Source organism: Lepidochelys olivacea (assembly GCF_965140295.1).
Source record: "Lepidochelys olivacea isolate rLepOli2 genome assembly, chromosome: 8".
Classification (NCBI taxonomy): domain Eukaryota; kingdom Metazoa; phylum Chordata; order Testudines; family Cheloniidae; genus Lepidochelys; species Lepidochelys olivacea.
This window is the reverse complement of record NC_140418.1, coordinates 97,255,740-97,282,076: the sequence shown is the minus strand read 5'-3', so window position 1 is coordinate 97,282,076 and position 26,337 is coordinate 97,255,740. Positions and strand designations below refer to the sequence as shown.

The 26,337-nt window shown below is 39.1% G+C and overlaps 2 protein-coding genes and 1 long non-coding RNA gene across 7 annotated transcripts in view; 2 read left to right on the top strand and 1 right to left on the bottom strand.

Moving 5' to 3' along the window:
• Positions 1-17,605, top strand: part of SCP2 (sterol carrier protein 2) — a 56,482-nt gene extending 38,877 nt beyond the window's left edge. For both annotated transcript variants that reach the window (XM_084637604.1, XM_084637603.1), the window contains exons 12-16: positions 115-268; positions 6,385-6,478; positions 10,456-10,585; positions 13,477-13,556; positions 16,759-17,605. In XM_084637604.1, the coding sequence (XP_084493730.1) occupies positions 115-268; positions 6,385-6,478; positions 10,456-10,585; positions 13,477-13,556; positions 16,759-16,854 (554 nt within the window). In that variant the 3' untranslated portion in view covers positions 16,855-17,605. The remainder of the gene's footprint in view (positions 1-114; positions 269-6,384; positions 6,479-10,455; positions 10,586-13,476; positions 13,557-16,758) is intronic.
• A 5,907-nt stretch (positions 17,606-23,512) lies between these two features.
• Positions 23,513-26,337, top strand: part of PODN (podocan) — a 50,311-nt gene continuing 47,486 nt past the window's right edge. The window contains exon 1 of one of the 4 annotated variants that reach the window (XM_084637594.1): positions 23,513-23,630. In XM_084637594.1, coding sequence (XP_084493720.1) covers positions 23,528-23,630 — 103 coding nt within the window. In that variant the 5' untranslated portion in view covers positions 23,513-23,527. Of the gene's footprint in view, positions 23,631-23,859; positions 23,875-24,264; positions 24,371-24,409; positions 24,607-26,337 lie in introns of those variants that run through there. The other 3 variants (XM_084637601.1, XM_084637597.1, XM_084637596.1) reach the window with 3 other exon arrangements.
• Positions 24,790-26,337, bottom strand: part of LOC311525444 — a 30,103-nt gene continuing 28,555 nt past the window's right edge. The window contains exon 4 of the long non-coding RNA XR_014712773.1: positions 24,790-24,957. This is a non-coding gene — a long non-coding RNA (uncharacterized lncRNA). The remainder of the gene's footprint in view (positions 24,958-26,337) is intronic.

The window sequence follows — 26,337 nt, the reverse complement described above, 5'->3', positions numbered from 1 at the left end:
TAAATTTTAGTTTGCTGAAGTGTAGCATGATATAAAACGTTATTGTATTTGTTGCTTGCTTTTGCAATAGTTGGAGTGTTTTAAGATCTGCCTCCTCTGTGTTTGATTTTTTAGGTCTGGCTCAGTGTGCTGAACTCTGCTGGCAGCTAAGAGGGGAAGCTGGGAAGAGACAAGTTCCTGGTGCAAAGGTTGCTCTGCAACATAACATAGGCCTTGGTGGTGCTGTAGTTGTAACATTATACAGAATGGGTTTTCCTGAAGCTGTAAGGTGAGTTTTTATCTATTTGCGTTTCTATAAATCTGTGCATAAATGTCATCGGAGAAGAGGTAGCATTATACTTTACTTTGGAAGACAGAGGTTTCCTGTTTGAGTGCAGCGAAAAGTGGGATGTAATGTTTAAATAGTGTGGTAGATCCAGTTCGGTAGTGCTGAAATGAAAATGTGCCTATAACTGGCTTATTTTGCACATACAAAGCAGTTTTCTCAGTACCCCATTAAATAGACTGCTTGGATTATGTTTGTTCCCTCACAGCAGGGAAAAATGCAGTTTCTGAATGCACAACTCTTTCTCAATGCTTATGTGCAGCTATTTTTTCTGCAGTCTGTTTCAACTTTCATAATGGTTTTGGTGTTGGGCACGATGGCTGCTTTTTTCCCCCCTCCTTAATTGTGTTCTCATAAGTATCTGTCTCCATGTCCAAAATTCTAAGTAAATTTAAGGAAAAGGGATATGAAAAACTGGCACTGATACTTAATTATATGATTCTTGTAAAACTCCAGACATTTTAAGACTGCAATTCAATTGCCATAAAACAGCATGAAAGCTTCAACCTTCATACCTTTAGTACTTCAAAATGCTCCAGGCTGAATGCACAGGTCACTGACCATTCCTAGGTACTGTAGTCAGTAGCCACAGATTCCTTTTTATTTGTTTAGACGTACAAATAATAGTCATTTGGATAAGAAATACGAAATAAAACAGAGTAGCTTCATGCCTTTTCTGCTCAAGAGCAGTTTTTTTTTGTAGCAGAAAAATCTTAGTTTCACAGAGAACATGTGAGTGGGATTTTGTTTTTTAAACTAGCACGCACCTGATATTTTTCTTTGGGGTTCTTATTTAATGGAGTTTTGCCATTGTCTTCAGTGGGGCCAGGATTCCCAATACTACTGACAACAGAGATGCCTGTTTCCAAATCTGTGCAGTGTAAGGTTTGTTACTACTTATTGGAAGTTTGTTTACTATTGGGAAGGGTTTAATAATCCCCATCACAGATTTTGATAGTGATGTGGATATTTGATGGCTTTGGTGATGACAGATGTGGAATATTTGCATAGGAATTGGGGTTGGTGTTCCTGCGTGTACAAATATTTTTGCAATAATATTTGTTTAAAAAGAGTATTGTCGGAATAAAAAACCCCTAGTTTAGGAACAAGTGTATGTATATGTGTTCTTACAGCAGAGAGATAATTGGGATTATAGGCATATGAGGGAGTTTCCATACAAAGGGAGATTATAGATATAGAATTTCTTAATTCAGATAGGCAAGAGTAAGAGAAGATACACTACAGGTATATAAATTAATGAAAGGTATATGGAAGTCCATTTGAGTTTTCATATTTTTCTGGTCTCATAGTAAAAGGATAAGGGGGGTGGTAAACATTAAAAGACAACAAAGAAAATGAATTTTTAAAAAATTAAACAGGTCGTTAATCTGAGGAACTCTGTCATGGGATTATCGAGGCCAAGAATGTAGTAAGATTAACAATGGTAAATCTATATGAATAGCTGCAAGGGTCATCAGGTTTTCATTGGTGAACTATCAGGTGTGGTCATAGAGAAATTTCACCATTGTATAATACACATATTTAAGTGGCATTGTAGAAGTTTTATACCTTTCTGCGGTTCATTCAGTTTTGGCCAGGGTTGTAGAATGCCATACTATTGTAAATGCATAATTGGTCCATTCCTGTAAAGCAATTCCAAACTGTTTTTATTTTCAAAACTTTATATATTTTGTAGTTTTAAATTATTAGTATGAACAGGGGTTGTGCCAAAATATGACAGTCCATAAAAATAAAAGGATTTGGGAGGGAACTTGCTAGAGTTCAACAACAAATGGATGGATTGTGCCAAACCAATCTGATCTCCTTCTTTGAGAAAGTAACAGGTTTTTTAGACAAAGGAAATGCAGTGGATCTAATTTACCTAGATTTCAGTAAGGCGTTTGATACGGTGCCACATGGGGAATTATTAGTTAAATTGGATAAGATGGGGATCAATAGGAAAATTGAAAGGTGGATAAGGAATTGGTTAAAAGGGAGACTACAACAGGTCCTACTGAAAGGTGAACTGTCAGGCTGGAGGGAGGTTACCAGTGGAGTTCCTCAGGGATAGGTTCTGGGACCAATCTTATGTAATCTTTTTATTACTGACCTCGGCACAAAAAGTGGGAGTGTGCTAATAAAGTTTGCGGATGATACAAAGCTGGGAGGTATTGCCAATTTAGAGAAGGACCGGGATATCATACATGAGGATCTGGATGACCTTGTAAACTGGAGTAATAGGAATAGGATGAAATTTAATAGTGAGAAGTGTAAGGTCATGCATTTAGGGATTAATAACAAGAATTTTAGTTATAGGCTGGGGACGCATCAATTAGAAGTAACGGAGGAGGAGAAGGACCTTGGAGTATTGGTTGACCACAGGATAACTATGAGCCGCCAATGTGATTTGGCCATGAAAAAAGCTAATGCGGCCTTGGGATGCATCAGGCGAGGTATTTCCAGTAGAGATAAGGACTTATTAGTACCGTTATACAAGGCACTGGTGAGACCTCACCTGGAATACTGTGTGCAGTTCTGGTCTCCCAGGTTTAAGAAGGATGAATTCAAACTGGAACAGGTGGAGAGAAGGGCTACTAGGATGATCCGAGGAAAGGAGACTCAAGGAGCGTGGCTTGTTTAGCCTAAACAAAAGAAGGTTGAGGGGAGATATGATTGCTCTCTATAAATATATCAGAGGGATAAAGACTGGAGAGGGAGAGGAATTATTTAAGCTCAGTACCAATGTGGACACAAGAACAAATGGATATAAACTGGCCATCAGAAAGTTTAGACTCAAAATTAGACTAAGGTTTCTAACCATCAGAGGAGTGAAGTTCCGGAATAGCCTTCCAAGGGAAGCAGTGTGGGCAAAAGACCTATTTGGCTTCAAGATTAAACTCGATAAGTTTGAGTAGCAGCCGTGTTAGTCTGTATCCGCAAAAAGAAAAGGAGTAGATGGTATGATGGGATAACATGATTTTGGCAATTAATTGATCTTTAAGTATTCATGGTAATTAGGCCCAATGGCCTGTGATGGGATGTTAGATGGGGTGGGATCTGAGTTACTACAGAGAATTCTTTCCTGGGTATCTGGCTGGTGAATCTTGCCCACATGCTCAGGGTTCAGCTGATCGCCATATTTGGGGTTGGGAAGGAATTTTTCTCCAGGGCAGATTGGAAGAGGCCCTGGTGGTTTTTCGCCTTCCTCTCTAGCATGGGGCACGGGTCACTTGCTGGAGGATTCTCTGCTCCTTGAAGTCTTTAAACCATGATTTGAGGACATCGATAGCTCAGACATAAGTGAGAGGTTTATTGCAGGAGTGGGTAGGTGAGATTCTGTGGCCTGCATTGTGCAGGAGGTTAGACTAGATGATCATAGTGGTCCCTTCTGACCTTTTTGTCCCTTGTTTTCACTTTCAGCCTTGTTTAGAAAAATTGACATGTTGGTTTTACGTGTGGAGTGTTGTGGCTGTGTTGGTCCCAGGCGTGAAGAAGAGAGCTCTCTTCTCTTGAAAGCTTCTCTCTCACTGTATTACCTCATTCACCATGTCTCTCTAATGTTGGTTTATACAGCTTTTTGACATCTCAGTTCCAGTATTTAGTATCTGTTGCTTTCAAAACGTGAACAACAAAATTATCTCTCTTAAAATTTCAAAGACAGAGAGAGATGTTTTTCTCCAACTCATTTCTAGTTTGATCTCGGTCTAGTTCCCATGCATGCCAACTATATTAATGTACTCCAGGGAGTGGTGAATGAAACAGCAAAGAGTTGGATTTTTCATTAATGATGTTGAGATTGAAAGGTTGAAAATAAAAGCAAAAGATGTCATGAGGTTACTCTTTGTCACAGCTGTTGTGATATAGTGTTCTTGGTGGGAGACCCAGGCTTCTGGAATCTGATCCTTTTGTCAGTGTGCCAGAGTTTAGCAGCCTTTAGGCTACATTGTAAGACCCTCTCTGTCTTTTTGGCCAGGCTTTTATTTGTCGTTTTTAATAGGAAATGAGGATTTTTATTAAAAAAGCCGAGGGTGGTGGTATATTTAATTGATTTTTTTACAGTTGTTTAGTTCAGGAGACTTTGCAATAGGCATCAATATAGATTTCTAAACCCACTAACTCAGGAAGTGTTGTATATTATTGTAACAGTTCAGGGCAACAGCACCTGTATTTCTCCCTCGTGATCCACCAAAGGCACCAACTTTAGGCTCCTGGCTTCTCAGCAGTCGGATCTCTAACCATGTTTTTTCCAGGCTGCACAGTTCTCCGCCTACCCTGTTTCATCCCCTAAATAGGCCAGCATCTGTGCTTTTAATTTCTCTCTGAAGGTTATGAATGGCTGTAATTGCCAACAGTCACAAGTTACCACACAGCTCTTTACAAGCAAGCACATTTATTTTTAAGGTGACAGTATTATGGAGAAAACATATTAAAAACAGTAGAAGAACCTAAATGCATGTTAAAAAAAAACTTATCAGAGGTCACCCCAGAACTCCAGCCTCAGGCTCAGGAAGCTTTTTGTTCTTCAAAATCCACAGCAGAGCTTTCCCCATGGGTTACAAGTTCATAACTGTCTCAGATTCAGAACCAGAACCACCATGAATAGTTCAGTCTTTCCTTTATATAGCTTGTACTTTAATGTTGAGACTGTGGGAATAGGTAATCAGCAGAAAATGGTCTTTTGCTCAGGGTGTAGCTTCAAAAGACTGGTGCCACTGGACTCCTTGTTGCTTCAAAAGACTAGATTTTTGCATAATCAGAGATGGGGAATTTGCAGGCAAACTGCTTGACTGTTTGTCCCAAAGGTCCATTTTTGTCTGGCCCACTTTCAATATAGCCCTTTGAGGTTCATAACCCTTTCCAGGGTTCACATCACCTCTGCCCCCTAAAGAGGTTACATACAATCCTGGCCTACAATAACACATAACCTTTGCATTTAATATAATGGACTCCAAAGATACTTTAAACTTAATTCAGTTAGTTTTTTTCACGTATATTGCAGGAAATTGCCATATCTGCCACAATTATTTACTTTCCTGAGCCCCCTTTTTTTGTCTTTCTAAATTGTAAGCTTTTTGGAGCAAGGGCAGTCTTTGCATTGTCTCTACATTGCTAGCATATCTTGAGTTACTGACAATAGTGCTCTCCTTTGGGTGTGAGGAAAGGTTTTGCATACTCAGCTGATTGTGTTCCTCCTAAATAACTGCAATTAGAAATTATTACTACAACCCATTTATTTCATCTTACAAAAATTTGGTGGGAGATTGTGAGATTTTTTTTTTCTTTTTTCCTGAAGATAACTTTCAAAGTATAGAAAATTAAAATCTAGACATCTATCAATTGCTGCCTTCTTATTAATGTTGTTTTTTCCAAAAGGCTGTGCCTGTAAAAGACCTCTAATAGAAGAATTGCACGTATACAATGTAAGATGTTGGCATTAAAAAAGTTAAGCTCCTCTGTTCACATCGTTTAGCTATGCAGTTTTAGTGTGATATGTTAACATTGGGTAACAAAGGGAAAACTATTGCATTTCATGGTAATAAAGATCTTAATAAATTGTATTTCATACTAGCGCAATGTTGGTTTAAGTCATCAGAGCTAGATGTACTGTATTCGGTGGCTCCAGTAATTAAAAGTTACTCTGTGTATACATCCAGGTAAATGAGAGCAGAACTTAGTGCCTTTATATGTAGCTCTAGGTGAGATAGATTTGTACGTAATAGAGGGTTATTTGTTAGGTTCTTTGCATTATTCTAAGATCTTGTGTTTACTGCGGAGTTAACTTGCATTACAGCTTGAATCCCATCCCCCCACACACGCCTTTAACTTGAGTGTGATGATGCTTTTAACTCTAGTTGGCTGGCCTGTCAGGGTATAGGCTACAGCTTAAGTTTGCATAAGTCATCAGCTGCTAACATAATCACTCTGTGCAGTTTGAGTGTTACTTTGTAGTGTGGCTGCACTCATTTGAGCCAGGCTAACTTGAATGTAGATAACTTGAGTTTACTTTGCAATGACAGACAGCCTAAGTGATTTAAATGAGTGGTTTCCTTTCATTTCAGCACCCAGCGCATCCAGGCTATTCCCACCAGCGCAACTTTTGATGGATTTAAGGCCAATCTTGTCTTCAAAGAGATTGAAAAGAAACTTGAAGAGGTAAATCACTTTAATTATTTTTTAAAAGTCTTTATAATGGGAGACTTAACTTTTTATTTGTTATGCTTTGGCTTCAGAGATAAGGTTGATCATCTAGCTTTAATTCACACCTCAAGTGCCTCACTACATGCAAAGACTTGAAAAATGTACTTGTCCAGAGCAAGAGCTGTTCAACATAAGCTGTATCAACTTTTTCAGAATCCATGCGTGTTTTAAAATGAAAGATGTGACCCCTTCTTAAGTCTACTAAGAGGATCACTATGTGTGTTGAGGGAGAAAATTGGTTGTTGCTGTTGACAATCGGGTGTTGGTGTCTGTGTGAGTGAGCGATTTTCCACTCCACACTTTGGATTGGGAAGCACTGTGTAGGTGGTGACTGTGACAGATATTGCAATCCTATGGAGTGTTTTTGGGGACCGTTGTACTAAATTTATGGATGGATTATGTATGATTGTGTTCTGCTCTGTGGGGGCGGATTATCACAGCTCTTCCTGGAACTAAAAACCGTGGGAGGTAATAACCTGGGATATGTAAACAACTCCAAAGCACCACCTTCTGGGGTGTTTGCATATACTTGTTCAAACTGGGTTTTCCAGAGACTCTTTTGGTACAAAAAGCTGAACTGATACAGGTCCTTCTTACTGATCCAGCAAGTGGACAGGACCTTCTGTCCAAGGGGGCACCAACCCTTGTGGAAAGGTTGGAAAGACTTTTGCTTATTAGGGCCCCATAAGACTGATGGGTGACTTCTGGTAAGGTTTTAGCATTCGTGTAGGAACTCTTATTGTTTTTTACATGTTTTTTTAATGCTTTTTTTGGTCCTAAAGTAAATATTCTCTGCTGAGAAAGATCTGTGTGGTCACTGGTAAAAACCCTGTCATTGTTTTCAGAGAGAAAGCACAGCTCAGATGCTGGCCTGTAGACAGATGGCTTTCTGGGGATATTACAGTGTGACATGGGGCTGGGCAGTCTTAAAACCCCCATGCAGAAGGGAGTGGGACAAGGGTCCCTGCCCAGAGACAGGTGATGGCTAGAGATCTGAGACCTCACTGGGCAGTATTCCTGGAGTGGACCACAGAGAGGGAATGCAGATGCACTTACCCTGAAACTGACAATAACCACACCAGTAAAGGGCTCTGTGTGCAGGGTGGGAAGCCCACCAATACTAATTTGGGTGGAGTGAGTGTGGGGTGTTTCTGCCACCTCTACAGAAGATTTTGAGGCTGAGAGAGGCTGCTGCTACTATGGCTGCAAAATTTCAACCCATCCTCCCTCCACCTCTGACAGGTTGCTGGAAGAGGAGCTACTAATTATAGGCTCAATCCTGGAAGATGATGAGCACGCTGGCCCAGTCTAACAAAGCACTTGAGCACGTGCTTAACTTTAAGCGTATAAGTAGTCCACTTCTCTTCATTAGTAATATAAAGTTTGAAACTGATGTGATTTGTTATGAATTTGCTAGGCTATGTTTCTGGTACACAGAAGGTGAAATGAGTTACAAAAACACTTCGATTACTCTAAGAATATCAAACTGATCTTTGTTCTTAAAACAGTTTGCTCCTAGTTGCTGGCAGGTGCTAGTAGTTCACTGTGTTTTTCTAATATGGCCTCTCCATTACTGGAGATTTGCAACTTTGGTAACCCATTCTGTATGGTCCTCTGCTAATCTCTTTGTGGGTGAATCGTCCTTTTGATCCACCCAAGATACCATATTATCCATCTAAGATCTTCTTTTTCTGTCTCACATTCTTCTGTCATCAACTTTCCCTTCCAGTGCCTGTAAACATACATCTCACTCTCAACCTCTTAAAATGTGGCCTGAAATAAAAACTTTCTCGTCATAAAATCTAACTTTTGCTGAGTGCCAATCATTTCCAGTAGTTTTTAGTTGGTTATATATGATATTTTCTGAATTCTTCTATAACACCATAATTTGAAGGATTGAATTTTTGTTATTAATTTATTGACTGTCCATGATTCACAGTTGTGATTTAACACAGACCAAATACAAGTTTTTATAAGTTGGAATTTAATCTTCAGATTCATGTCCATTCTCATCAGATATTTATTCTTCCAGAATGTCTTTTGCTCTAGCTGTTCTGGTGCTGACTTCAGTATCCGATCTTCCATCTTCTGTAATGATGCTTCCTAAGTAGCAATAATTTCTCACTTGCTGTATAGTTGTGCTGTTCACTGGAATCTTGCATGTTCTCCTAGGATCCTTGATACACCCATAATTTTTGTCTTGTCCATATTCAACTCTGGGCCATATTCTTTGCCATATTTATATATAATCGTCACTAACTTCATCAGACCTTCTTTTGAATCAGCCAACAACACTGTCATTTGCATAGCAAATGTTGTTCACTCATTCTCCATTCATGTTAAAACCTTCCATTTCTTCAATTAATTTCATCAGATACTTGCCATAAATGTTGTATAATGTTACTGACTTTATTCAACCTTGTCTCACACCTTTCTTAACCTCTGTTAGGTTTTCCATTTTCATCTCTCTATATAGTTGCCTTCTAATTCCAGTATACACTAATTGCCTCATTACTGGGAGTTTGTACCCATCAGTCCCTACAGATGTTACTATATTGAGAAATTTGTAGTGGTTCTCTCAAAGGCTTTTTAGAAGTCAATGAAACACAAGTATGCTGTTTCCTCATTTCTATTGATCTTTCTAAGATGAGCTTCACATTCATAATGCTGTTTATGGTACCCTATCCATGTTTGATTCCATATTGTTGTTCACTTTCTTCCTTCTCAATTTTTCCTTGTATTTGGTCTTGAACAACTCACAAAAGTATCTTAGAGGCATGCGATACTAGTCTGATTGTTCTATAGTCTTCACAATCTGTAGCGTTGTTCTTTTTTGGGATTCGGATACACAGTGAAGTTGTAAAATCATTCATACTCTTCATTACATCTGCCAGGGCTCTCAACCCTTCATCCCCTATGTTTTTTTAACAATTCAGCTGGTATTTCATCACATCCTAGTGCTTTCCATTCAGCAGTCTATTTATTGCTGCCATGATTTTTTCATCAGTTATTGATGGGCTTCCCTGATGGATCTCTAGTTGAGGTTTTTCAGGCCTGTCATCATATATAGTTCCTTGATATATTTTTGCCATAACTCATTCTTGTCTTTTAGATATTGAGATGTTGTCCATTTTTGTCCTGAAGGGTTGTATTGATCGCTTTTGTTTAATTAAAGTTTTTTATCTTTTTGATACATCTCACCTTGTTCTCCTTATCCACTTTCTTTGTATTTCTCATTCAAATTTTGCTCATCTGTTGCAGTTATGCGTTACTTAATTAGTCTTTGATATTCCTCTTTTTCTGTTGTTAAACTTTGTGTATTGTGCTCACCCTAGTTACTGTTAAGAATTTTCAGCTTTTATTTGGTGTTTGCTGCTTGCTATCTTGATATAATGCAAGAATGGTAACATGGCCTTCTTCCAAGCTTAAAGCAAAAATTATAGTAGGGCAAGCCTGTAATTTTCAAGCAAGTATTAATATTTACCTGTTTTATAATACTATATTTGCCTCTTTGCTTTCAAACTTATATTTGTAAATGTCAGTGTTATTTGAGACCTTGGAATTATTTGTTCTTTTTGTTTTTAGTAGACTTTTATCAGTATGGTGGGAGGTGGTAACTCTGAAAAATGGGGAATGATTACGTTTAATTAAAGCAATTACGTATTACCATTGGTCTAAAAATTAACAGATATTCAACTTTTGAAGAGTATGTGTGTATGTACAATAGCTATAGTACATAAATTCAGGTTTGCGTGTGTTAAATTAAGCTTAGCAAAATGAATTGAATAAATCTTTAATTACAGGTTGAAAGATTCATCTATTGCTGCTTGATGTAAACATCTGTTAAAACAAATTATTTTAATTGTGCCAAAGCCAATGGAATGAAGTGATTCGCTTGTCCATCAAATGTAACTTGTGCATGATCATTACAGGAAGGAGAACAATTTGTCAAGAAAATTGGTGGTATCTTTGCCTTCAAAGTAAAAGATGGTCCTGGTGGTAAAGAAGCAACTTGGATAGTAGATGTGAAAAATGGTAAAGGCTCTGTAGATACTAATTCAGGTCAGTGATGTTATCTCTCCAGTATGTCCTTCGGTATCACCATTACTGTCAGAATGAAAGGGAACCATCAGTTCCTTGAAGGTTAGGTACAAAATATGAACTACTTTAGTTAAACAAGAACTACATTATTTTTAAAATCCCCACTTCATCATTGACAAATGAAGTTAAGTTTTAATCCTCATTGTTTGGATATGGCTAAGATTAAGTGCTGTTCCTCTTCTTCTCCTTCTGTCCTCATGTTTTCTAGGACACTTTTTTAAGACTTCCCAGTTAGATAAGCAGTATTTGAGGAGATTATAACAGACATATGACTCTTGGAAGGACCAATGCCAGAATAAACAAAATTGGGTAGCTACTACACCAGTGGATATCCTAGAAATGCCTGAATGGACAGATAGAAGATTGTTTTTGAAATTTGGGGGGCAGGCTTAATTGCCGCTGAAAATTGGAGCATGCATGGCCTATGTCCAGAATTGCTGCACCCACAGATTACCCTTGTTTTCACTTAAAACTGTCATTGGCTGCTGGTGATATTGACAGGCCAGTGTTGCCAATCATGGACTCTTCATTTTTTGTTTTGTTTTTTCTCCTCCCACCCGCCCTCCAAGAACATCCATATAGGCCAGATTTATCCCATTTATCTGGATACTTTGCTAGCAGTCAGCTAACAAAACCGTGTTAATTTCAAGCCCCATTTACAATCACCAGGGTTGAGGGAAGATAAATCATCATTGGCTGCATGGGTAAGGGTACAAAACTTGGTAGGGGAAGTGGAATTACAGAAATAGTGGAAATATTTGACATTCTCTTTTACACTGCGGTAGAGTAAACATACCTCAGACTTGTTCACTGAATGTACTTCAGAGAATTGGATGGTTCATGTCTTTTGTAATTTTGTCCTTGGACATGAATCTGCAACTGAGTTAGCAGAATTTAAGTAAGGTATTGTTAGTTTAAGGAGAAGATGTTTTCAGTGCATTATTCTTTCTGTTATGAATGCATTAAAGAATAATGCTATATATAGATACTGGCCTATCTTTTGTCATAATTAAAATCCATTCAAGAAAGTGAGTGAAAACTCATTGTGGTTACAGATACGGATGAAATAGATGATAACATTTTCAGCTGGCTTATAGTTAAGGAGATCTTGAAATCTCCTGGGGTTGCACTAATTCAGCAGCTGTGGCTATGAGCTTTTTGTTAAGAAATGTACAAAGGAAAACAGAACACGCATGCCTCCTTTTGAAAAGCTCTGGGCAGGAAATGCCTGAACTTGGAGTTTGTGTAGTGATACATATCTCCAGGAGCTGTCTCAGGAAAAAATAAACATCTAATCCATGTTTTTATTGCTACTTAGAAATTAAGTTCACAATACATACCAAAAGGGTGAAAAAATATGAATCTAACTCCTGGAGTTAACTTTTAACTAATCACATAAGGATCTGTTTCTCCGTGAATGGGGAATTAAGTATGTTTCCCAAACCTAATACAAAATAGTACTACTTAATTTTCAGCACCTTTCACAAATACTAAAATCCCCTGTGTAGTCCCAGGAGCAGAACAGGAAGTGACATTTCCCTTCCCTGCAAATGAGCATCAAGCTGGGTCTGGGGGGACTCTGTAGAGTAGATCTTGTCATGCCCATTGCAGGTGATGTTCTGTGCTGCATTTCCAAAGGTACATCTGCACTGCCACAGCTGGCTCGGGTCAGCTGTGTCGGGCTTGAGCTGCAGGGCGATAAAATTGCTGTGTTGATACTCTGGCTAGAGCTTGGGCTCTGGGACCCTCCTCCCTTGCAGCGTTCCAAAGTCTGGCTCCAGCCAGAGCCCAGATGTCTGTACTGCAATTGTATAGCCCTGCAGCCCATGCCCTGTGAGTCTGAGTCAGCTGACCTGAGCCAGCTGCAGGACTTTGATTCCAGTGTAGACACACCCTCAGAGGTATAAACACAAAACTCACAAATCAGGAGAAGGGGAGGCTTTAAGAGGCCCCTGATCCCTCCTGATCCTAGGCTGCTCTGGGGGCTGTGGTGGCCCCTAAGATCATTGTTGCACTGTGTGCTGGACCCCACATCTGATGTTTCCCTCCCACACTTGGCACAACCCCTGCAGCTGGGCTTGTGAAGAGGTCCTCATAAGACAGTTTTACAGTTGTTTTTCTGCAGTGCCAGCATTAGGGAAATCCCAACCAGCCAGGACTTCTAGAGGCCATTTATGTCTGATCCTTTCCCCAGCATAAAGGGGCTAAAGTGTGGTTGAGGATCTCTCCCTCATCTCAGTTGAGATGAACAATTGTGGTGGATTATTGCTGTGGACTCTAATACTTTTGGAACTGGATTGTGATCACAGACTCACTTTACAGGGCCCAAACAGTCCTCAGATATTAGCAACTTCCAGTTGCCAGTGACCTGGCTCTGATTTCAACTAGCAGTCTAGAGAAAGATTTTAAATCTTATTGCTATACTCCAGCCCATCTAATCCCAGTGCCCTTTTATTATTAATGGATTTATTTTGTAGCAAATGCTGTAATACTTAAATCTAAGTACTGTCTGACTATATAAGCTATATTGTAAAGCCCTGTCAGGGACTCTTGCTGATCCTTATGTAACAGGGTTTCTCAATCAAGTTCCTTTTGACACTTACCTGACAAATAATTGTTGGTGATTATGCTGTACCTATGCTGCTATACCTGCTCATTAGGCTTGCTTATATTTTATCCCTTCCTTCCACCTTCTGCTGAGCTCTGTTAATAAGCAGCATGTGACCCTATAGACCAAATCATTCCACTGCCCTAGGTTCTCAGGAGCTGTAATGTGACTCATGACTGGGAGTGCTCTGTCTCTCTCAACTTGAAGTTAAACCGTGAAACTCTGTCTCTGTTATATGTTACAGATAAGAAGGCTGACTGTACAATTACAATGGCTGATTCTGACTTGTTGGCTTTAATGACTGGCAAAATAAATCCACAGACAGTAAGTAAAATGAAGATTAAATGAAAAGATGAATACGTGTAACTGTTTTTATTTTACATAGGCTGTGAAGCAACACCTCTATTTTTCCCGGATTCTTTTGGTGAAGTGATCAAGGCTTTTTTATGTAAAAGTATTTTTGAACACCTGTTAGATCTAAAGGATAGCAAATATAGGGTTTTACACTAACATACTTCCAGTGTACTTGGCAGAATGTTTACCTGGCAATAAGTAAGTGCAATGAAACAATTTCCTGTTTTGGAATTGCTTCATGATTCAGCCTGACTATAACAAGGCTACATGCTGAAGAAATGAATAGTAGAAAGTACACTAGTCACAGAACACCTAAGTACTGAACAGTCTAAAACAAGGGAATTTACTGTGCCACAATTCTAAGATTCTGTAGGTACGCGAGTCATATATTGCTTCTAGAAATGTTACTCTCTCATTCTTGAAACTCTGTTTATTAAATTCCTGCTGTTTTGTAACTGCACTACTGGGACATTTAGAAATTATGAAAGTGCCACTCACAGTTCCATAGTTAAGGATTAATTGAGCATTTTTGCACTTAAACCAGAGATTCAACCAGTTTGTTGTGTACAAAGAATACAGCATATCCTCACCAAAATCACAGCATTCACTCTTTGAATACAGACTACAATTTTGTAAGACTTTACGAGCAAATATATTAATTAGTTTACAAGCAAATTTTATTAATTTAAAATGAGTCCTTTGAGTAATTTTAGGATTAATGGTCATTTTTTCCCTGTTCTTCATAAGTGAAAGTTTCTCCTTTAGCATGGAGATGATGAAGAATTTTGTTCTTCTGCATAGAATTTCACATAGAACTGGTCTCTTTCAAAATGGCTGTCATCTCCCATTATTCTCAATGGGATTGAAGACACTGGCTGTTCTCAGATGGTCATTTTTATAAGGGATTGTTTCTCCTAGTGTTCCTCTCTGCCTTCTGATAGTTTAGGGGGCTTCACTTATTGGAAACAAGTGGTGGCAGTGGTCAGTTTGACTGAGGGTGGCAGCTAATGCTCAGTCCCATTGAGTCGATGGCCATTGAGAAAGAGGGCAATTCTTGAGTTTCTCTGATTTTTATTAACTAGTTTCTGTGACACACAAACTTTCATTTTTGAAATAAAGGCAAGAAAGACCTTTTAATCCTAAACATTTGTTTTGAAAAGCTACATATTATACTGGATGTATTCACCAGGTAGGCGAGGAGGGGAAATTTGAGGTCTGAAGGTTGCAGGAGAGGAAGAGGGGGAAATTATTATCTGTATGCAGGGGATTGTGGGGTGCACAAAGGAGGGAGAAACTGGTGTAGTTTACAGGGAGATATAAGCAGGCACAAGCAGCAGGGAGAATTTGGGAAAGAAGGAAACAGAAGTACATACTGTGGCTGTTTTGTGCTGCTCTGGTGATTCAAGGCAGCTGTAAAAAAACCAAACCAAAAAAACCCCAGTTGAATTGGCCAGTATGCTCCTGCTGATTTGCTCTGCTTCAGAGTGGCATAAAGCCATCAGAACATACTGGTGAATCTGGACTAAAAGTTTAAATTATTTTTAATTTTAAGTGGCTACTTTATATTTTCAAACCATCAGAAATATCTCAGGGTAACATTCTCTTTGGTATTCTTGCTTGCGGTTCATATATAACGCTTTTTGTCTGGGAATTTCCTTGAGTTTTATTATTAAAAGTACTCAAGGAAATTCCCAGGCTAACAGTGTGATAAAATGGAGTTGAGGTTGAATTTACCCGCACTAATTTAGGGTAAAATACATTATAGGGATTTTCTAAATATCCCAAATAACAAATGTTGCAAACCCAGGAATTCAGATTTAACCTTAAACTTAAATATCCAAATATGTGAAAGTATGGAAATCCAAACAACCATAACCGTCCTGTACTGACACAATATGGGGACGAGAACAAAAAATCTCTCTTTAAAAATCCATTTAATCCACATGACCCTAAACCCTAAAGTGCCTTTATCAGAATCATATAGTTACTGCATGGTGTCACTATAGAGCAGTTAATGTTGTTTGTTGACAGTAGTGCCAATAATGCTCAATCTCGGAATGCTTTTCAGTTGATGTTAAGCATATTCCACTCTGAACTCCAGTGTGTAGCCTATGAATCACTTGTGAGGAGGCTTCATGGCATACAGAAAGGAAGCAGTCTGAAGTGAAAGAAAGAAGTAGTTAGCCATCCCATTCAATTCGGGAATGTCTGGCTTTCCTCATCACCAGCCCCCTCCAACATATATGATGGTGGCTTAATGAAATTTATGAAAATTAATTTCTCTTTGCATTGTACACTTGCTTTGCAAAGCTGAGAATATAATAAAAAAAACCAATCCCAAAACTTTTTTGCCAAGCCTGGTAAGATATTTAGATAGAATACTGTCCTAATTTTTCCAAATACACCTTTGCTTTCCAATATTTTTATATAATTTGTCTGAAGTAACCATTAACTCTGTTTTGTGGTCTGTGATTGAAATTTCAGGGGTTCTGACATGCTTTTGTGGGGTCCAAGTCGTTCCTTATGTTGTGAAGGAGACTTCTGACATTTAATATACTTCACTGCTTAGATACCACAATTGCGTAGCACTATATATAAACTTCAGGAAGTTCAATCAGGCCCTGATCTTGAAAAGATTTACATATGTGCTTAACTTTACATGTGTAAATCATCTCATTGACTTTGTTGGGACTGCTCACATGCATAAATCTCTGCAGGATTGGGACCTAATTCTCAAATGCCCATATTCTAGATATTCTCTTCTCACGTTCTTCACAGACGGTTGGGGTTGGCGGTTTCCTTTATAATCCCATTTTGGATTCAGTATTTAAAAGGTAAAATATGTAAAGCAGTTTATAATGCAGTATTTTGATATGGGGAATAACTGTAGAGAAGCAGGCATATGATTTCCTTTTTTTTTTTTTTTCCTTTCCTTGGTTCTTTAACTGAGTCTACATGTAAGTGCCAGAGGTGTGATGTGTTTGGTCTTTAAAGAAATTACAGCCCACGCTACAAAGTCTTTTCATATTCTGTATTGCCATACTATTTTAAAGCCTCAGAATATTAAGTATATACCTTGGATGAAGTGGTGCAATAAGGACAAGACATTGTCACCTGAAAGGATTAGAAGCATCCAAAGGACAAAATAACATTCTTCATTTCATCTTTGCAGGCTTTCTTTCAAGGTAAATTGAAGGTTTCTGGGAACATGGGCATGGCTATGAAGCTTCAGAGCCTACAGCTTCAGCCAGGCAAAGCTAAACTTTGAATTCATTAGACTGCACTCCACACAAGACTCGATATATATATATATATATGTCAACATTTAGAGTGGAACTAGACATGGAAAGTAACAGTAGTACAGGTTTTTCTAAATTTGGGTAATCAGATTCATCTGTCTTGCTGAACTCCATATATCTGTCTAGGGCAAAGTGAATGTAGTCATTGTGACTTTAGACTAAACTGAGACATTCATAATGGTTATAAACAGTATAATGCAAGGAATTATATGAACAAAAATTGGTGTTAACCAGTCTGAAATTTTTAAAAGCCTCACATATTATTAATGAGAAAGGTCACTTTGCTGTCATTGAACTTTATAACAAATTGCTTCTTTAATTAAAATTATTTTTGAGAGGGATCACTACAGCTACATGACTCTTTTTAAACTCTTGGGAATCTGCTTTTAAAATATTTTCCATACTACTGCTTTGGAAATTTAAAAAAAAAACCAACCTCTGTAAGTAAATAAAAACATTCAGAATTAGTGGTTAGACCAGAACTTGCTTTGAGATTCACAGCATTAATTGTAATGCCTCATCACCTTGAAATAAGATAATGGGGAAAATCAGATAACATATTAAAATCTGCTTTGTTTAAATATTTTCCTTGAGTTGATCATTCTTTTTATGTTCTTACCTAATACTGTAAAAAATTCTTATTCCTTTGTATTTGGTTTTGGAGAAATAATGTATTCTGGTCAAATGTTTAATAGAAAATTAAATATGCTTTTCCTGTTCTGTGTGGCTTTTTTGTCATATTTTATTATACAAATTGATTTTCATGGTGCATATTGTGACGACTATTGGGGCCAGTTTTTCTATGGACCACCACCAAGTGGGTGACAGAGTAGTCTATTATCTACTGCAGGATTCATTGTAGAGAACCCAGTGTCTGGGGAAGAAATATCTCACATAAGGTTCTGATTTCATATATTTGTTGGCTAAACTAAACAAGCAAAAAGCATAAAATATACATATTAATGAGTCAAAGACCTGGCTGGGATGATTTAGTTGGGGTTGGCCCTGCTTTGAGCAGGGGGTTGGACTAGATGACCTCCTGAAGTCTCTTCCAGCCGTAATCTTCTATGATGCTATGACTCTATGAAATTAAAATAAAATGGATTAACATCAAATCTTTGAATTAATCTAAGTATCAGCTTGATTAAACCACACCAAATGAACCTATAATTCTTAAAAAGCTTTACCTAATAATTTGGAAGACCGTCTTGGCTATCAGCCCCAAAATAACTGATATATTTGTCATAGCAACAGGGAAGATCAGATCACTCACAGGTTGAAGCTTTCTGATGCCCAGTGTGGTATCCCCTGCCTAAATTACAGATGGTTAAGCAACAATCTTTCCCATCTCCTCTAAAACAGAGTTACATGAAAGATTCCAATACAATTGAAGATGACACAGCTTATTGCACTTACAAAAGTTTAGATGAAAATAAGTTTCAGGATTTAAGCATATGACCCCGAAACCTTGAAATATGTGTGATTCTTTAGATAGCAGTGCTAACCTGGAGCAGTTTTAGGTGTTTAAGGAAATATTCTATGGACATGTTCTCAAATTCTGTGAATTCTATCCACATGCCCACTACCAGCCATCTTCTGGAGTTAAAAAAACCAAACACCCAAGTACAAGCATGTTAAGATAGAGGTATCCCTCTACTAGTAAAAAATTGGAAAAGAATACAAAACCCAAAAGGCTGATACTCAGGGTGGTTTTCATTCAGCTTCATGAGGCTGGTATGTGGTTGAAAAGATTAGCCAGTGGGTTTGTTAGCTCAGCCATTAAATGTGAACAGAGTTGTTGACTGGCTAGAGGTCACTTGATTGTAGCTGTTGTATCTCAGACACTGCACATTTCTGTCCTCCTGCCCCTGGGCCTTTTTGTCAGTCATTGTGGCAGCATATGGCAAGAGGCCAGCAGCGATAGCCGGAAGCAATGGTTTCTTCTATACCTTCATTTTTTGAAGATTGTGGTCTGACTGGTTCCTACCCATTGGAGCTACTCAAGAATTTCTTGGCAAATCCAAGTGAGCGACTTCCCTTCAGAAAACACTGCCATTATACAATGGGGTTTGGATAGATCTCCTTTATGCAAACAAATAACTGCCCAGTGCTACTAATTTCAAGCTCAGAAAGTTTATAGATCAAAATCATATCCAGTCAGCAGGTTCATAGGTATTTTGACACATTTGACAGTCATGGGTCCATCTGCAGACGATATCTCAACCATCCTACAACAATCCTTACTTGAAAATAATCCAAATCAGCAAAAACTGTAACTGAAGTCAGAGAAAGCAATCTCTTGCATTTAATCATGCACTTATTCTTAAGACTAAGTGACTGTTCCCGTTCTGCAAAACTTTCCTTTTGCATTTTGGTACTCAGCAGATGAACTCTGAACAGCATTTTTGACACACAGTTTCAATGAACGATTAGATTTCAACTCTTTCAGAGCAAAAAGTCTTTTAAAATTTCAGTTTGGTACTCCAGTTTTCATATATAGGCCTCTATCTGCCACATAATGTTTGCTCCTGATATATAGGAACTGCATACAAAGTATTTACTGAACCCTTTAGAATGATAAAGGAAACAGATGTAATTGGTATACACACAAGCTACAGTAAATTGTAATAATGACACATTCTAATTGTACCTAAATTAAAATAATGCAGGCTGTATTGTTGCATAAACGTAAACAGAACTCCACTCTAGAATCCTCAGAGCATTCTGCTCAAAACTGAAGCCACAATATGATCCAGTGAAACAAAATCACAACACTGGGGATCTTGCCATGTGTTGTGATACTGCCAGTTTCTTCCACTGGTATATGCATTGTCATGTTATAATAGTACCTTACGTCACCACTGTACTTCTGAAAACATTAAATAAAGAGAGTTACATTTTATGGTATGCTCAGTGTAATGGTTTCTGAAACAGCGATTAAAATAATTTGGTCCTGGCTACACTTGCAGTTAACCTTGGTTTCCAGAGCCGGTTCAGCTGCCCCTTTAACCAGTGGGTTAACTTCCTAGTATAAAGAAGGTAGGTCATGAATTGATATGGATCACAGCAATTGTTAACAATCAAGAATTGGGACAGAAACACTCACTTGCAAATGGAGATGATGTAAATAGCATAACATGAATATAAAAGGAAAGCCTGCTTGACATGCAAAACAAGTTTGCACAGAGTTTGGTTCACTTTTATCAAGTAAGCTGGAAAAGGATGCAGGGGAAGAAATGTTTGCCACCAAGTTGAAGAGCATCCAGATCTAAGACCTGAATTTGCAGAGAAATCCCAGGTTTTACACATGGCCCTGCTCTTTCAGTTGGAGTGTTGATTTTTCTGCAGTGCTTCAGAACATTAGCCAAAGGGCAGAAATACCTTAGAGATCTCACACTACTGTCTCAGTCCTTCTGCTGTTCTCCCTCTCCTCATCTCCTTGTCATAACTTGTATTAAAGGAGGAAAATCCTTCACTCTTTCTCCACTACTATACTACTGGATGTAATGCATACAAGATACACGTTTCCTTAATGTCTCTTTTATTGGGCTTCTTCTAAAAACCCTCAGGCATGGAGAAATTAAGTAGACCAAGCTATACTCTTAGCAGGACATCATATGCCAGCACCACTGTACAGTCATAGTTAAGGCTGTGTGTTTTGCAGTTACAATGGAAGTTCAAGCTTGTTTTGTATGAAAAACAGTGCATCTGCCCCAAACTTTTGGCATATAATCTCTGAGTATAGCTTGAATTTTCTGAACAATTTCAAGAAAATCAGTTAACTTCTTCCCCAAATATGAATGAGTGTTTTTCCAGAACAGAGAGTAGGAGTGACTGCTGGGGGGAAGTTTGGCTCTTAATGGTGGTGGTGGTCTTGGGAAGGCGATATTGACAAGTTGGCACAACCTTAACTCTGCCCATTCGGATGCCATGTTGGCATTGTTATAAAGGTCATTCTAGTAGTGAGGTGTGTGTGTTTGGGTTGAGGAATAAAAGGCATATTGTGTTGGATGATTTAACTTTTTGTTTTCTTAGTTTTGTGTTAAGTGTGTTGTGTATAGAGCAACCTTAACTCTCTCACAACAGTGTTTTTGTGTAGTATATTGGAAACAGACAAACACAATCAGGATTCCCCCATTGTGCAATGTTCTTACCTTTTATAGCCACAACAATCTGATCACATGGGATGTTTACGCCCCATCTTATCCTAATAGAGAAGAATCTGTTCAAGTGTTAGTGAGAGGTGAAAACCACTAAGTTCCCTGCTCATGTGCGGTAGAATGAAATTCCTTCATGACCCCAAATTTGGTGGTGATTTAAGCTCTGCTTGTGCACAAGAATCACTTGCTTCAGCCACTGGTGATGGGGAATGGGGGCAAAGTCCTTCTTTGATGTAACCTAAACTTGGTTTGCATGTGTCTTTCATTTCCAGACTGTCCATGTGTTTCTCATATGTTGCATAAAATAAATAAATCATTACTGAAGCCTTTGTCACCTCTTTAAGAACCTGTACGTACAAGAAGATTCCCTGTTTGCCTTCATAACCTTGTCTTCTCCAAGTAACATAGACTTAAGCTCTTCACTATCTCATAACTAAGATCCTCCATACCTTTTGATCATCTGTTTTCCTGACCTTCAGAATTATGCATCTCTACATTGACAGCGTGCTCCAAACTGAATGAAGTGGTGGAACTCGAGCAGGCTGCTATTTCAAGTACCTTAACTTTTTGTGTTAACCTGATTCCTTTTCCCCCATCTCTCTGATTCTCCCTTGCAGGCAGTGAAGTATTGCGCAGGAAATGTTTGACTACTAGCCTCTTCTATATAGTGAAAATAACTTTTCTGGTATCAAAGGCCTTAAAAAAACAACACTTCTACTTCAGGCAGTAGCCTTAGTAGTTTCAGGTTCCCAGCTCATATGAGCAAAAATTTCAGCTTCAGCAGTTAAACCTTTATAAAGTTTCCCCTTTGTTTGTGGGCTTCAGTGAATAATCTTTTTCTTTTTGAAATATGTCACTATTTTTATCAACTGAAATTAGGTTGTTGATCAAAAAGAAAAGGAGTACTTGTGGCACCTTAGAGACTAACCAATTTATTAGAGCATAAGCTTTCGTGAGCTACAGCTCACTTCCTCAGATGCATATCGTGGAAACTGCAGCAGGCTTTATATATACACAGATCATTTATCATATTGACAAAGAAACTGTCGGAGCCTCTATCAAATTAGTGTTGAATAAAGACTGGGAGTGGATGGGTCATTACACAAGCTGAAAATTATTTCCTCATGCTAATTTCCCCCCTACTGTTACTCACACCTTCTTGTCAACTGTTTGAAATGGGCCATCCTGATTATCACTACAAAAGGTTTTTTTTCTCCTGCTGCTAATAGCCTGCCTTCATTGACTTGTCTCCTTAGAGTTGGTATGGCAACCCCCATCTTTTCGTGTTCTCTGTGTATATATATCTTCCTACTGTATTTTCCGCTCCATGCATCTGATGAAATGGGTTTTAGATCACAAAAGCTTATGCCCAAATAAATTTGTTAGTCTCTAAGGTGCCACAAGTACTCCTCGTTCTCTTTTTTAAATAGGTAGTCGTCCCGTCAAAACCAGACTGCTTAAGGACCTATTTCTGCAGATCCCAGTGACCTGCAGAAGGGATTGTATCACGATTTAAATTTTGGTACTTAAGCTTTTCAGGCTAAAAATACTCCTCCTTGCAGGTGCTAACTGCTAATATTATCAACTGGGTATGGCACTCTTAGAGGTGGGGCATTACACTAAATGAGTTTGGCTGGAAATATTTTCTGCATGTGTTCCTTAGGCTTAGATTGTCAGCTCTCTGGGGGCAGGCACAGCTTCCTTTATATGTCTGCACAGCGGATCTCATCTAACTGATGGCTACAATCACATACTAATGGTTACATAAGTATATGGGAGTCATGCCCTTCAGTTTGGATTAATAGTCACTGAAGCAAATTCAGACTTGGCATGATTAAAGGACTGGTTTGAGAGGGGTTTGTCTAGCAGATTCTCATAATGGAAATGCAAAGGGACTGGGGCTGAGCACATAGGAAAGAGCACACATGGGATGTGCTAGAAGGGGATAAGCAAGTGCGGAAAGCAACAGTTTGGGAGTATCTTGAATCATGATTAATCTAAAACAAAGCACAAGACTCAGGAAAAATATCATTCCCAAGAGAGAACAAGTCCTGCCCCCTCTCACTTTTGTCTTTTTTCTAAAATGATTAATGAGTTGGGCTGCCATTGACCTCCTGCTTCTCCTCTCTGCATAATCTGATTTTCAGAGGCACACGTTACTGTGAGCAAAGCAGCACCAGACCCCTCCATAATGGTCTTCTGCTCCCTGAAAACAGATTGCTGCTTTGTGTTGCCTTTGTTGTGTGTGGTCTAGGGGGTCACACAATGGGGACTGTGGCAGAGGAGGCTGGGAAGTGCGGAATAAATCCTAGATCTCTGAATCATTTTAAAACACAGCAGCCAATTTTTTAAAAAAATAACAACATACACTTCCCACACTGACTTCTGGGAACCTGCTCATGGTCTGGGGTGGATCAGTTCCAGTTGATTATACAAGCCTGGAAGAAGAGGGGGACAAAACAGCTGAACCGGTGTTAACTAAATGTTCAGCTGGAGTCTGAAGGGAAGAGTCTTTTTTGGAGCACAGCAAGGACCGGGAAGGCCTTTTTCTGAGCAGGGAGAGCTTGCCTGCAGGTTTCTTACAGGTACAGTACAAGGCACAGCAGGCCATTCACGCAACAGATTGTTTTCTTTACAGTATGCCACCTCTGACTGGAATAACCCACTCCTGGTGTGAAAAAACCCATCACATTGCCTGGAAATGCTACTGCACTCAGAGTTAATTATGTTCTAAAGAGCAGCTCATCTCCCTCCTGCAAAGAGGAGAGTGAACAGGAAATGCAATGATCCTGACCAAAACTGATTATTGGGGGTGGGAGAGAGGGAGAGGTGAGTGAAATGCTGGGATGTGGGGAGTGAAGAGGAGGAAGATGGACTGGGGATGAAGGAAGGATTTTTTGTTTGTCCCAGATTCTGGAATTCTATCCTGAGGTTTCTGGGATTTTGCAGGCTTTCTCTAGTCCCTGAAGGTCTGCTGATGGGGTGAAAATCAAGGGGAGCTAGAGAGGAAAAGATGGGAAGAATTTGTTCATTTCAGCCAGTCCCAACAGCAGAGTGGGTGGGAGATCCAGAATTTGGCATGCTCCTTAAATAAATAAATTAATGAAGTTGCACTGACAATGTAAATATCATGCAGTGAAATGTTAAGCATGTACAGCCTTTGCTTCCCTTCCATCAATTCTTTAAATTGCTCCTCTTTTTGGCATCTCTTGTTGGTCTCGCAAAGTGTGCTGACAAGAAAGACTGGAGGTTGTTCCTTGCCCAAGTCTTCATGTTCAGACTACAGCTGCTTCCCCCCTTATCTCTGCTCACATTTTCCCATTCGGTAAGTTTGGAAAATTCCTCTCTGATTTCACTGGAAAGGACAGGAAATTCTCTTTGGGAGACGGTTGCCTATTTCTCGCTCTAGTTTTGCTGCTCACATCTGGAAAGGATCTGACTTGGGAAAGGGAAAATATCTTTCTGTGCTCAGTGTGTATAACTGACATGGCATGAACTAAGGGGAGCCTTTGGGGGCAAGAGAAACGCTTTTCTCCATTCATTTGATCTCTGTCAACAACGGTGAGTTGTTTTAGCACTTTATTTTGTAACAGTTTGGTACACTGAGAGCATTGAACAAGCCTGCCTTTTAGCTACAGCCTTTAGAAAAGACATTTAATGCAAATAACAAATACACATGACCTGCTGATCTTAAAAACAAATGAAGATCATGTTTTTTAAAATTGAAACTGTCTTGTAAGGCTGAGTGTGGAGAGCTGTAGACATGATGGTGAAATATAGAGAACATGCTTATGCTGTTTGTTCAGATCATCTTCCTTAGTGTACAGTGTAACTGACTCCTGCAACTTCCCTTGCTGCTTGAGGCTGATTGCTGAAGCACTGGGCTGCTGGTACTGCAGTGGATGATGGTAGCTGCAATGTGATGGAGTAAATTTTGGTTCTATATGGGACCGTGCACAATGAAATCAGAAGGTGCAGACACAACCCAGAAGAAACCCTGCGCTGACTTCCAATACAATTGCAATTTTGTTCTGAGGCACAGGGCCTGATCCAAAGTTCACTGATGTCTTTCCATTGACTTCAAGGGGCTTTGGATCAGGCCCTTAGTAAACTAATGTGTTTTGGATTATGCTCTTAGTGATCTTAACAGGGTTAGTCTCTTCAAGCTTTCTTTGAACTAAGAGAAATCAAAATCCATGCCTACATTTACTTCCTGAACTCCAGAAGCAAGCAGATGTTTCTTATCCAAAGTGTCACTCTGTGGCACCCTAGCAATAATCACTTCAAAGGCATTGTAGCAGAAAAGCACATATTGATGGCAGCAGTGTGAGACTTCCTCTTGCATATTAGAACATGATACCAGATTTTACACACTCACCTCGCTTTAGTCAACTGATGTCTATGTAAAAGTGTCAAAAAGCACTAGTTTGAGTCCAAAAACGGTCAGGCCAACTATAGCTCTGGTGTAAGTTGGTTCTGCTGCATTGACTTCAATGTAGTTACACCAGAGCTGCCTCTGGCTGACATTTAAAATATTTTAATTAGTCCTTTTTTCATCAGCTATAAGAACAAATCAATATATGATTTAAAAAAAACAGAAACTGTGTTTTTTCTAGCTTTTCAATACTTTCAGAAGACATCAGGAAAGATTAGGTAACAACGATAAACCAATTAGCTGTGTCAGGTTTCTGAGGTCAGGTCTGGCACTAAATATTCTCAAAAAGAAAAGGAGTACTTGTGGCACCTTAGAGACTAACCAATTTATTTGAGCATAAGCTTTCGTGAGCTACAGCTCACTTATTGAGCTGTAGCTCACAAAAGCTTATGCTCAAATAAATTTGTTAGTCTCCTAGGTGCCACAAGTCCTCCTTTTCTTTTTGCGAATACAGACTAACACGGCTTTAGATTTACACCAACTTTAGATTTACACCAATTAAACTGGTAACAAATCTGGCCCAGTTACTTCTGGAGTGCCTAAAGTTTTGTAAAAACAAAGGCATACACAGGAATAAAACACCAGGGGCTGGCCTGTGTCAGCTGCTTCATGCTTGGGCTATGGGGCTGTAAAATTCTGATGTAGACATGTAGGCTCAGGCTGGAGCTCAGAGTCTAGGACCCTGTAAGGGAGGAGGGGCCCAGAACTCAGGCTCCAGCCTGAGCCCAAAGGTCTACACTTCAATTTCATAGCCCCAGGCCCTGAGCCCCACAAGCCCAAGTCAGCTAAACTGGGGCCAGCTGCAGGGCCGCAGGTGTTTCATTGCAGTGTAGACATATCTTGAGACAGCTGACCCA